Genomic DNA, 12927 nt, shown 5'->3' on the forward strand with positions numbered 1-12927 from the left:
GAACAGAAGTTTTTAGTGGAAAGATGAAGCCCAGGGAAGGAAGAAGGAGCAAGGAAGGGGGAGCAGAAGAGCCCAGGCTCCCCGAGCACCACAGGGGGAGCAGCAGGAGGCAGAACCTCTGCAGCAGGAGCGGTTTGCTGCGCCCCATCACCAGCAGCACCAGGTTTCCTTAGCTCCAAGCCATCCGTCTGAGGAGACCACAAGACTTTTCTCAGCCCTGGCCCACCATCAGCCCCCCAGTCAGAGGTGTCAGCAGCAAGAGCAGCTCCTGGGAGAGGCTGGGTTAGTGGAGCAGGGCAAGGGTGACGTTTTCCTTTGGGAATACCAACGCTCCATTGGGAAGGACATTCCTCACCAGGAATACTGCAGTGAGAACTAATGGCCCTTTGTAACACCAAACTAAAAAGCTAAGAAGGAAAAAGGAGGTGAGAATGAAAACATGAGCCAGTCCCAGTGACAAAATCCTGGGAGCACCCATGTTGGGCCTTTTAGAGAAGTGAAGATGGAGATGAAGAAAGAGGAGCACTGAAGGAGGGCAGGGTTTAGGGGCACAGCAGAAGCAGAACCCCCCAGTGAATGCAAAGCAGGAGAGATTTCAGCTTCCTCAAGTGGCAGCACAGCCAGGAGGAACAGGACAACAGCTCACAGGGGACATTTCCACCCCCAGAGGGAACTGGTGGTTATGTTCTACCTGTGGGCTCCTGCGGGCTTCTCTCCTGCTGAGGCTCTGCGTGTTGCACGTGGTTGTGTCCAGCCTCCTCCTTCTGTGGCTCTGCAGCAGGGACATCCACAGCAGGAGCAGGTTTTTCTGCAGGGGTGCCTTTGTTTTCTAGTGCAGCAACTTCTTTTGCTTCTGCTGGAGCTGAAATGGGAACAAAATGCTTCAGTTTTTGGGAAACCAGGAAGCTGTAGTTCAGAAGTGAGCCTTTGGGAAGGGTTTAGGCTCCATTTTATCTGTAGCAGGGTTGAAGTTTGTAGGAAGCAGCAATCTGCTGCCTATGGACCTGTTAGAGAGGATCCTGGGGAGGCTGTGAAGAGGGCTGGAGCACCTCACCTATAGGGACAGGTTGAGAGAGTTGGGGCTGTTCAGCCTGGAGAAGGCTCCAGGGAGACCTTAGAGCAGCCTTCCAGTACCTGAAGGGGGATGCAGGAGAGCTGGGGAGAGACTCCGTACAAAGGGATGGAGTGACAGGACAAGGGGCGATGGCTTCAAACTGGAAGAAGCTGGATTGAGATGAGACCTTCGGAAGAAATTCTTCCCTATGAGGGTGGTGAGGCACTGGAACAGGTTGCCCAGAGAAGTTGTGGAGGCTCCAAGCCTGGCACTGTTCTAATCCAGGTTGGATGGGGCCTTGAGCAACCTGGTCTTGTAGGGGGTGTCCCTGCTCATGGCAGGGGGTTTGGAACAGTTAGACTCAATGATCTTGGAGATCTTTTCCAACCTCACTGATTCCATGATTCTTTGTGCAGCTAAGTTCATTTACATTTTAACCAGAGATAGAAACTGTGACAGAGACTGGTAGTACAGCTATGGGTAAGGAAGACAAGGACAGGCTCTGTGGTGGTGGTTTCAAGAGTTCAGTCCATGGTCCATGTCTAACAACCCCCAGGGTAGCACACCCTCATCACCTTCTTGAAATCAAACCTTTCATTGATACATGGAATGGTTTGGGTTGGAAAGGACCTTAAAGATCATCCAGTTCCAACCCCCCTGTGCCATAGGCAGGGCCACCTTCCACTAGACCAGCCTGCTCAAAGCTTCATCCAGCCTGGCCTTGAACACCTCCAGGGAGGGGGCATCCACCACCTCCCTGGGCAACCTGCTCCTGTGTCTCACCACCCTCACTGCAAAGACTTTCTTCCTAATCTCCAGTCTAAATCTGCCCTTGCTCAGGCCAGGAGAACTGTTTGTGAAGAACAGCTTTGGGTGGTGAGGCAGAGCCAGCTGACAGCAAACTGCTGGCTCCAGTTGGACTCTGTGGTTTTCTCACCTGCTGATTCTGAGACATGGTTGGTCTGCTCTGGAAGATGCTCCTCATGGGGGCTAGGAGGTGGTTTGCTGTCTTTAGCTTTCTCTAGCAGATCAAGACAAGCCTCTGGGACTTTGTGCTCTTGTTCCACATTTGCAATTGACTCTGCAAATGGAATGTAAAGAATAAAATTAATATTATTGTTATTTGAGATCAGATTCATCAAGATCAAAAGCACTTCCCCAACCTTCCATAGCAGACAAAATGTTTCCCTCACCTTCCAAACAGTGGGAATCAGCCTTTGAGGGTCACCTACCAGCTCTTCCCTCCTGAAAGCCCAAGTGTTCTGCTAAAGCCTGTCCCTCCTACACTGTCTGCCCTTTCCTGCTTCCTTCACCCACCTCTGCTGCTCACGCCCTCCGTTCCCAGAGGGGTTTTGGATCAAACTTTTCTTTAGGAACCAATTCCTTCATTAAACTGAAGAGCATTAGAAGGAAAGAAAAAGAGCTTCTGGCTACAGACTGGAGCCCAGGAAGTTCCACCTGAACATGAGGAGAAAAAGGCCACCCAGGGCAGTGGAGTCCCCAGCCCTGGAGAGGTTTCAAAGTTGTGTAGATGTGGTGCTGAGGGCCATGGTTTGGTGGTGCCCTGGCAGTGCTGGGGTTGGACTCCATGACCATAAAGACCTCTTCCAACCCAAACAATTCTGTGATTCTCTGATCATGACTACTACAAACTCAAGCTCTTTCTTTGCCAGTCTTGTGCCAACTGTCCATCTTGTAGCCATCACTAGGTGCTTCCAGGAGTGCTGCTGCTAGTGCTACACCACCCTACAGCAGCCTCCTCACACCATGTGCCATGTCCACCAAGTCTGAGCAAAGCTTTCCATCTTCAATGCTCACCTGCAGGAGGCTCATCCAAAGGTGACTTCTTTTGCTCAAGAGAAGACTCAGAAGTCATCAGCTCTTCAGATACAGCCACCCTGGTGTCAGCTGCAGAGGGAGACTTGACTTCTGCAGGAGCAAACCCAGAATCCATGGCAGGAAAAGGCTTTTCTTCTGCTACAGGAGGAAAGCCAGAATCTAGAGCATGATGATGGTTGACTTCTGCTGCAGAGGCCAACTCAGAATCCACAACATGGTGAGATTTAGTATCTGCTGCTGGGGCAAATCCCAAATCCATTCCATGGTGAGATCCCACATCTGCTGCTGGGGCAAATCCCAAATCCATTCCATGGTGAGATCCCACATCTGCTGCTGGGGCAAATCCCAAATCCACAGCATGGTGAGATCCCACATTTTCTGCTGGGGCAAACTCCAAATCCACAGCATGGTGAGATCCCACATCTTCTGCTGGGGCAAACTCCAAATCCATTCCATGGTGAGATCCCACATCTTCTGCTGGGGCAAACCCCAAATTAATGTCATGGTGAGATCCCACATCTGCTGCTGGGGCAAACCCCAAATCCATGTCATGGTGAGATTCCTCATCTGCTGCTGGGGCAAACCCCAAATCCATATCATGGTGAGATTCCACATCTGCTTCTGGGGCAAATCCCAAATCCACAGGGTGTTGAGATCCCACATCTGCTGCTGGGGCAAACCCTGCATCTTCTGCTGGGGCAAACCCCAAATCTGTAGCACAATGAGATGCAGCATCTGCTGCTGGGATGAAACCAGTATCTGCCACTGGAGAGGGTGCAGCGTGGACACCGTGAGGAGACTTGGCTTCTGAGGGAGGAGCAAACCCTGCATCCACTGCCTGAAAAGGGCTGGTTCCTGCTGCAGGTGCAGATCCAGCATCCAGAGATGGAGAAGTCTTGGTGTCCCCTGCAAGGGTGGGCCCAGCTCTGTCTGCAGAGATGGACACAGCATCCAAGTCAGGGACACAGGCTGCATCTGCCACACAAACAGATCAGAGAGGTCAACCAAGGCCACAGAATGGAGACAGCTGGCAGAAGGGTGGGTGTCATGGAATCATTAATGATGGAAAAGATCTCCAAGATCCAGGTCTTGGAGGAACTTTACCTGATGCTGCACCTTTTGGTCCATCAGCAGCTGGAGGCTCTCCAGGGGACACTGTCTCTGCTGGAGGGACAAAAGCAGGAGCCACTGCCACAGGGCTTTCTGGGAAACTTGGCTTGGTTGCTTCAGTCACTGCTGGGGGCACTGAGGGTACAAAACCAAGGCTGGTTAACACTCAGAAAGGTCTCAGCTTTGTCTCCTGGAGTGGCCAATGACCTTAATCACCCTTTCAAGGTGCTGAGGCCCTAGTGAGTCAGCTTCACCACTTCATCATCCCAGTCAGGTCACACCCAAGCAGAACTGGGTTTTATCGTTTCCAATTGTCAATTAGAGTGGAATCTTGAGAGAAGCAGCTGCTGTGGGACACCTGAGGAACAATCCCAACAGCCCAGCTCCACCCTGAGCCCCAGGCAGAGCCACCAGCTCCACAAACACTTTCTACCTAGGACCAGTGTTCTTTCTTCTGGGAGTTAAGGTACCTTCACCAGTGGAGACTCAGAGAATGCTGACACAGTCTGGCACCCACACAGCTTGCTGCTGGAGGTCCTGTTTTGCACACATCTGCTAACTCAACACCTCATCACCCCTGGAAAGGACCTGCTTCACACCTGCTGCACCACATGTGCCCAGAAGGCTGTGGCACTGGTATCTCCTGACAGTTTGTAACCCTACATCAGAAGCACAGAGTCTGTAACCACCCCCTGCAGCACTAAACCAAGAAATGCCTTAGAGAGCATCTCTCCAGAAGACACATTTCTGCTCTCAACTGATCTGAGAACCAGAACTGGTGCTTTTCTTGGTCAGGTCCCACTTCACTCCATCACAGCCTGGCATGCCTTGAAAAGGCAGAGCAGGAGAGAAGCTCTGCATCTGCTGTGCACAAACCCTCCACAGACAGCTCCTGCAGATTAAGTCAAAACAGTTTTTACCTGGTGGCTCAACAAAGAAAGAGGCATCTGGTCCCTTCATGTCATGCTGAGCTCCCATCCAATGTTCTTCAGGCACTATGGAGAACAAACCCATTCAGTCCTGCTGCTGACACTTGAGTGTTTCAGTTGACTCTGCTCTTTTGTGAGTTCTTGCTCAGGTAACTTCTCAGTTCTCATCAAGAATGGTACCAGACATCAGGTCCCTCTGTGATTGTTACCAGTGGAGAGTTCTAACCACCACTGACTCCAGCACCCAACAGAGCAACTTCTTTCCTCAGTTCTTCTGAGCAGGTGGCTCTAGGTAGCCCTATTTGAGCAGGGGGGTTGGACAAGATGATGTCCAGAGGTCTCCTTCTAATCTCAACCACTCTGTGATCCCCTGATATCTTCAGAACATTCACACTGAACTAAAACTTGTCACTGCTGATGGAATACTTCCTACTCTTGGCTCATTTTATGCATCAGCTCCCCCACCAAGACTGATCTCAGTGCTCAGCAAGAGTTAAAGGGGGGGGGGGGGTGCAAGAGGATGGGGTCAGCTCTTGTCAGTGGTGCCCAGTGACAGGACAAGGGACAAGGAGCACAAACTGGAACCTGGGGGTTTCATCTGAACAGGAGGACAAACTTCTTTGGCCCAGGCTGCCCAGTGAGGTTGTGGAGTCTCCTTGTCTGGAGAGCTTCCAACTCCCCTGGCCATTGTGATCCTGGGCAAGCTGCTCTGGGTGACTCTGCTTTAGCAGGGGGTTGGACTGGGCAATCTCCAGAGGTCTCTTCTAATCCCACCATGCTGGGATTCAGGTATTCTTGGGGAGCAGCAAACCCAGCTTTTCCAGCTGCACCTCCTTAAACACTGACAGCAGAACCTCCCCTTCTTACCTGCTCTGTCCTGCAGAAATTCTGCAGTTGAATCCAGGCCAACAAAGGCTGAAGGGTCCAAAGCCTCTGCAGGAGAATAGAGGGGCCCCAGGAAAGGTTGTTCAGGTACTACCATAGGTCCATGTGGTGCTAAGGAAATACAAAGCCATTTGTTAATCACATCTGCCCTGCAGTCAGCAGGGACATCTGCAACTACAGCAGGCTGCTCAGAGCCCCAAAAAAACTGACTTGCAATGGTTCCAGGCACGGGGCATCTCCCACCTCTCTGGGCAGCCTGGGTCAGGCTCTCACCATCCTCAGTGTCAAACATTTCTCCCTTCTCTCCAGTCTGAATCTCTTTCTTTCAGTTCCAGCCATCACCCCTTGTCCTGTCACAACAGGCCCTGTTCAAAAGTCTGTCCCCAGCTTTCTGGTTGGCCCCTTGAAGCACTGCAAGGCCACCAGAAGGTCATCCTGGTGCCCTCTCCTCTCCAGACTGAACAACCCTAACTTTCTCAGCCTTTTTTCATAGGAGAGGTGCTCCAGGCCTCTGACCCCTTTTGTGGCCACCTCTGTACCTACTTCTGTGTCAGAGGATGACAGGATCATTGAGGCTGGGAACGGCCTTTAAGATCATTGAGTCCAACCATCAACCCAATGGTACCCAGCCTGCTGCCAAACCACGTCCCTCAGCACCGCATCGACACGCCGAGGAGGGACTCACCGTGGACGTCTCTGGAAGCATCAACACGGTCTGTGAACATGGGCATGCTCTTCATGTCAGTAGGGAAGGACAAATCAGGCAGATTCTCCCCTCTGTGCATGCTGAAGGGGTCTGGAAGGAGACAAGAACAAGGTCAGTGTCACCACACGTGGAGGACAGGGTGCAGAGTAAGGTTGCTTAAAACCCACGACGGAGTCGGTGTGCCTGGAGGTGCTCAAGAGACGTGGCCACGGCACCTGGGGACATGGTCTGATGGCCAGGGGGCTGTTGGGCTGAAGGCTGGACTCAATGATCTTAGAGGGCTTGTCCAACCTAAACAAGTCCATGATTCCATGAAGCTGCACTTGACATCACCATCAGACTGCTTCCCAGATTATTCACTAGGGGCAAACACCTTCAGAAGTCATGCCCAAGGTTGCTCAGAGGGGTTCCTAAGCCTCTTGTGGTAGGACAAGGGCTGATGTTTGAACTAAACAAAGGGCATTTAGACTGGAGAGAAGGGTGAAATGTTTGACACTGAGGGTGGTCAGAGCCTGATCCACATTGCCCAGAGAGGTGGGAGATGTCCCATGCCTGGAACCACTCCAGGTCAGGTTGTTTTGGGGCTCTGAGCAACCTGCTCTAGTTGCAGGTGTCCCTGCTGACTGAGGGGGGTCACACTGGATGAGCTTTGAAGGTCCCTTCAACCCAAACCACTCCAGGATTCCAAGAAATGTGGTTTCATCCAGTAGATAACCCACAATGTCACACCAGTCAGGCCAAAGAAGATCAGGTGATGGTCTGGGTATGGAAATGCCTCATAATCACCAAGGGTGTCATCTGCCTGTTGAGCACAACTCCACCAACCTCAGAAAGCGATGGGAGGGAAACCCCCAACTGCTGGTTTAGAAACCACTGGCTCCTTCCTTCCAGTTGTCCCCTGAACCATTCCCTACCCTTGTAACAACACAGAACCTCCCAGAGATGGTGAGATCCAGACTGCAAGAACATCATCACCCAGCAGCTCTCTGGTGCTCAAAAATGCTTTAACCAAAGAGCCTTCTCCTCTTTCAGCCAGCATCTCCCCCAGATTTATTGCCTGCCACAACCTGGGCAGCACAAACACTGCTGCTCCCCTCCAGGAGTCAGCAGGTCGGTTCTTAAAAGCTTTCTCAGAGAGAAAATGGGGTGGAAGAGGTTGGGTGGAAGGGTGTCCCTCTGCAGAGACAGCTTACACAAGGTTCATCTAATTTTCAGGAGACTCAGCAGCTCCCCAGCCTGCCTCTGGAGCTCACCAACCTGCATTGCAGGGGTGGCTACGTGACAGCTGGACCTGGAGCTTTGGAGAGCTGGGCAAGCTGGGTTTGAGCTGGCAACAGTTTTGGGGTGGTTTGCACTGAGGCACAGAGCTGCTGTGGGGCAGAGATTGTCCCTCTGGAGTGGGCACTGGTGAGGCCACACCTCAACTCTTAGGCTCAGTTTGGGGTCCTCACTCCAAGAAGGACATTGTGGGGCTGAAGTGTGGCCAGAGAAGGTCAACAAAGCTGCTGGGGGTTCTGGAGAAGAGATCTGGTGAGGAGCAGCTGAGGAACCTGGGGTTGTTTAGTCTGGAGAAAAGGAGGCTGAGGGGAGACCTTCTGGCTCCCCCTGAAAGGGGGCTGGAGCCAGGTGGGAGTTGGTCTCTTCTCCCAAGGAACAAGTGACAGGACAAGAGGCAACAGCCTCAACTTGCAGCAGGGGAGGGTTAGGCTGGACATTGGAAGAAACTTCTTCACTGAAAGCGTTCTCAGAGCCTGGAACAGGCTGCTCAGGGAGGCTGAAATCCATCCTAGAGGTGTTTCAGACCTGCAGAGGTGTGGTGCTGAGGGCCATGGTTTTGTGGTGACCTGGTAGTGCTGGGCTCATGGTTGGACTCTGTGAACTTAAAGGTCTGTTCCAACCCAAACCATTCTGTGCTTCTCTGTTTCTATTCAAGAGCAGCTAATCTGTGACCCGACTCAGAAGCTGCTGTCACCAGGTGAGCTGAGCCAGGGGCAGAGCTGCCCACCAGGCTCTCTGAGCTCTCACTCCAACCTGCTCCATTCTGAAGCACCAGACAGAGCTTCAGGGCATGTCAGGGCTGGATGTGCTCTGTGAGCTCTGGTGTCAGCATCTCACACGTGGCAGGGAGGCAGCGTAACACATCCTAAAGAACTGAGGGATGAGAAGCAGGCAGCAGAACAAAGCCACCCTGGAGGCCAGAGGGAAGGACTCTGTCATGTCACACAAGGCAGAGCAGAGCTGCTGGCAGAGCTTTGGGCACAGGCATACCAGTCATCTCCATGGGTTTGAAGACAGGCTGGCCCTCGAAGCACAGGTCCCTGTCGTCCATCGTCCAGGAGTCGTGGCGGTCGAGGAACTCTTTGTATGACAGCTTCTCATCCATGATTTCTCCTGGGAACACTGAGAGGGAAGAAAAGGACATGGTCAGAAGTGAAACATGAAGTTAAACTAAATTCCTGCACCCTGTGAGGTCAGAGGCAAACAGGTAACAGAGAGACATGGAATCATAGGATAGTTTGGCTGGAGGAGACCTTTGAGCTCATGGAGTCCAACCGTGAGCCCAGCACTGCCAGGGCACCACCAAACCATGGCCCTCAGCACCACATCTCAACAGCCTGGAAACTTCTCCAGGGATGATGGCTCCACCATGGTGCTGGGCAGCCTGGGCCAGGCCTGGACAACCCTCAAGGGATAGAAAATGTTCCACAGGTCCAACCTAAACCTCCCCTGGGGCAACTTGAGGCAATCTCCTCTTGTCCTGTCACTTGTTCCTTGGGAGAAGAGACCATCTGGCTCCAGCCTCCTTTCAGGGAGCTGTAGAGAGCCAGAAGGTCTCCCCTCTGCCTCCTTCTCTCCAGGCTCAACAAGCCCAGGTCCCTCAGCTGCTCCTCACCAGTCCTGTTTTGCAGACCTTTCACCAGCTTCATTGCCCTTCTCTGGACCTGCTCCAGTCCCTCAAAGTCCTTCTTGGAGTGAGGGACCCAAAACTGACCCCAGGATTTGAGGTGTGGCCTCACCAGTGCCCAGCCCAGGGGGACAATCACTACTCTGCCCCTGCTGGCCACACAACTGCTGATCCAGGCCAGGATGCTGGTGGCCTTCTTGGCCACCTGGGCACATGCTGGCTCATCTCCAGTCACTGTCACCAACTCCCTCAGGTCCTTTTCCACTGGGCAGTTTTCAGCCACTGTGCCCCCAGCCTGGAGAGTTCATGGGTTTGGTGGGACCCAAAGGTAGGACCCAGCCCTTGGCCTGGTTGAACTCCATTCCATTGGCACTGGCAATCCACAGCAAGGTGGAAGAGATTCAAGGAGCAGCAGCTGTCATAACTCTGCTCTCCAAGTGGCTGATGAGGAGCCAGATGCAAGCTGGCTGTTGTGGGTTTTGGGCTTGCATCCCATCACACAAGGAGACTCCAGCAGCCCAGTCAGTCAGTGCTTGCAGCAGCTTCATCAGATGCAGTTCTCAGGAGAATAGGAGGGACCTCCCTGCAGTCAGAACTGTGTCACCTCCTCAGAGCAATGCAGAACTATCTCATGTCTTAATTACAGCCTGGAGCTCAGTGCCATCCAGTGTCCCTGGGGTCCCAACCTTTGCAAGGTCAGCAGCAGGTGACAGTTGGAGTCATTACCAGAGCACACCTTGGCTGGGGCTTCCCAGCTGCTCCCCAGCAAGGCAGAAGAGCTGCTGAGCTCTGACTCCCTGCAGGCAGTCACCTGCAGGGGACAGGCCGAGGAGTCCTCTCCCTACATGGAGATGGAGGCAGTGATGGTGTCCCCAGGTAACAGCAGGACATGGGATCTGCCTGCTGATGCTGGCCTTGGGAGCCTGCAGCTCATAGGCCTGCACCGCCTCCAGCCCGCCCCTGACCGTGCGTCAAAGAGGCAGAGAGGTGGTGCTGAGGGACATGGGTTAGCCCCAGCCTCGGTAGGCTGCGAGAATGATTGGACTCCAGGATTGTGAAGGTCCTTCCCAAGCAGAACAATTCCATGGTGCCATGAAAAGCAAGCCCTGAGGAGCTCCATCTACCATCAGTGGAGTCACTTTTGCCTCTCATGCTCCGAGCCCACAGATGTTCCAAGCATCCTACAGCAGGGCTGGCTTGGCACAGGGAAGCTGCTTTGCTGCCAGTGCCTTTTAGCCATTACTCTGCTAAGTGACTGTGTTTGACACGGGTGACTTCAGCAGGGAGGGGACAGAAGCTCTCAGACCAGGCTTTACCACAGCTTTGCTTCCCCCTGTGTGTGAGGAAGAAGGTGGGAAGGGGAGAGGTGAAGGAAGAACCCCTGGGGACCATGAGAAGATACTACTGGCTCATCTTCAGCTGTCAGTCAATCCCCCAGGTCCTCTTCCACCAGCCAGCTTCCAGCCACTCTGCCTCCAGCCTGGAGCCTTCATGGCTTTGGTGGGACCCATTTGACATGAACCTTCTCAAGGCTGATTTTTGGCCTGACCCCACCAAGGTTGGCTCAGCTGCAGATCCCCCCAAGACCAAGCAATAGAATTAGCTCAGTCTGTCAGCACCAGACCACCAAGAGGTGTTGGCACCATGGTGTTGTGGACAGAAGAACACACAAGTAGGGTCACAGCCAGAAGTAAACTCTCCCTGTTTGTTTTGTTTTAAAGAAGCCAGGTTGAATTCAACCCTGAGGAAGAGGGAACCTTTCTCCACCACACACCTCTCTGGAAGGGCAGGAGCAAGCCAAGCAGCAGCAAAAAAAGAAGTGGAAAGAGAAATGTTTAGAGGAGACATCAGATGAAACCCAGCTCCTCCAACAGCTGATTCACAGAATCCCAGGCTGGGAGGGACCTCATGGATCTCCTGGGAAAAGCCTGGTCTAGGTGAGAGGGCCCAGCACCCTGGCTATAGCAAACCCCTGCTGCTGTTTGCAAAGCCCTAGTTCTAGGACAAGTCCAGCTGCAGAAGCCCCCCAAAAGCAGCTGGAAGGTGCCTCCAAAGCAGCTGTGAGGTGCCTCTGCCGAGTCCTCAGAAACAACCCCCCAAGTTCCTGTCCCTTCCACACAACATTTCCACAGCAGACACCAAGGATGCAAACAGCCCAGAGCCACTGAGGCCTTCCAGCAGGAAGACAGATGGTAGAAGGAGCCCAGCGAGCTGCTGGAGGCCAGGGGCTGGCTAAGCTCCTGAGATGGCAGCAGCTGGCTGCCCCCCTGCAGCCATGTGCTCTGCCAGGCTCAGCTCTGCTGTGCCAGCCCAGGACAAGGTCTGCTGCATGGCTGAGGGTCAGCAAAGCCTCCCTGGATGGCCCCTAAGTGGTTTTCAGCATCATCTGTCCTGAAGTGGACACTTCCAGCTGCTCTGTTGTCCCCCCTTTGTCCCAATATTCAGTTCCTCCTTATTCAAGTACACTGGTGGAACCCAAAAACCAGCATCCCAGAAACAGGGGCTGAAGGATGGTGGAAAAGAGGATTTCTCAGCTCCAGCCCCAGTGCTGCAGACCCTCCCAAAACACACAGCCTGATGGAGCCCTGGAGCAGGCTGCCCAGTGAGGTTGTGGAGTCTCCATCTCTAGAGGCTTCCACGACCCACCTGGATGTGTTCCTGTGTGACCTGCCTTAGATGACCCTGCTTTGGCATGGAGCTGCACTGGATGATCTCCAGAGGTGCCTTCCAGCCCCTAACATCCTGTGATTCTGAGATCTGTGCTGAAACACCAACAAAGGCAAACCAAACCGAGTGGCCCAGCTCCTATGGCGCGACTCACACGGAATCTGTGCCTGCAGACAAGGAAATGATGACGTGAAACATCCCTGGGACAGCCCCCACAGACCTGCAAAGCTACTGCAGGCAGCACCAAAGCTTCTGGGAGGTGACCATCCCATTGGGGGGGTGGATAATAGAATGGTTTGGGTTGGAAATGCCCTCTAAGATCATCAGTTCCAATCATTGACCTGACAGCACCATGGCCATCAAAACATGTCCCCAAGGGCCATGTCCACACCTTTCTTGAACACCTCCAGGGATGGGGACTCCACCACCTCCCTGGGCAGCCTGCTCCAACACCTGACCGCTCTTGTAGCAAAGAAATTGTTCCTCATGTCCAACCCAAACCTCCCCTGGCACAATCTCAGGCCATTTCCTCTCCTTCTATCACCTGATACTAGGGAAGAGACCAACCCCTACCTGGCTCCAACCTCCTTGCAGGGATTTGCAGAGAGCCAGAAGGTCTCCCCTCAGCCTCCTCTTCTCCAGGCTGAACTGAACAACCCCAGTTCCCTCAGCTGCTCCTCACCAGAGCTGTTCTCCAGGGAGGTGGAGAGAGCCACGCTACAAAGGCAGGCAGGAGAAGAGCTCCCAAGGGCTTGGGCAGAAGGCAGGAGCTGTACTTACAGAGCAGACTGGCTTCTGAGTGGACCAGCTGGGATCCCATGCAAGCAGCTCC

General features: G+C 53.4%; 1 protein-coding gene across 7 annotated transcripts in view; it reads right to left on the bottom strand.

Moving 5' to 3' along the window:
* The window catches only part of MAP4 (microtubule associated protein 4), a 131157-nt gene that overhangs the window by 45081 nt on the left and 73149 nt on the right, over positions 1 to 12927 (bottom strand). For all 7 annotated transcript variants that reach the window (XM_054171299.1, XM_054171303.1, XM_054171300.1 and 4 more), the window contains exons 5-12: positions 8792 to 8923; positions 6503 to 6613; positions 5800 to 5928; positions 4924 to 4998; positions 4010 to 4138; positions 2873 to 3868; positions 1992 to 2135; positions 692 to 862 (exon numbers count right to left, since the gene is read on the bottom strand). In XM_054171299.1, coding sequence (XP_054027274.1) covers positions 692 to 862; positions 1992 to 2135; positions 2873 to 3868; positions 4010 to 4138; positions 4924 to 4998; positions 5800 to 5928; positions 6503 to 6613; positions 8792 to 8923 — 1887 coding nt within the window. The remainder of the gene's footprint in view (positions 1 to 691; positions 863 to 1991; positions 2136 to 2872; positions 3869 to 4009; positions 4139 to 4923; positions 4999 to 5799; positions 5929 to 6502; positions 6614 to 8791; positions 8924 to 12927) is intronic.

The sequence above is a fragment of the Dryobates pubescens genome, chromosome 21 (genome assembly GCF_014839835.1).
Source record: "Dryobates pubescens isolate bDryPub1 chromosome 21, bDryPub1.pri, whole genome shotgun sequence".
NCBI classification, from domain to species: Eukaryota; Metazoa; Chordata; class Aves; order Piciformes; family Picidae; genus Dryobates; species Dryobates pubescens.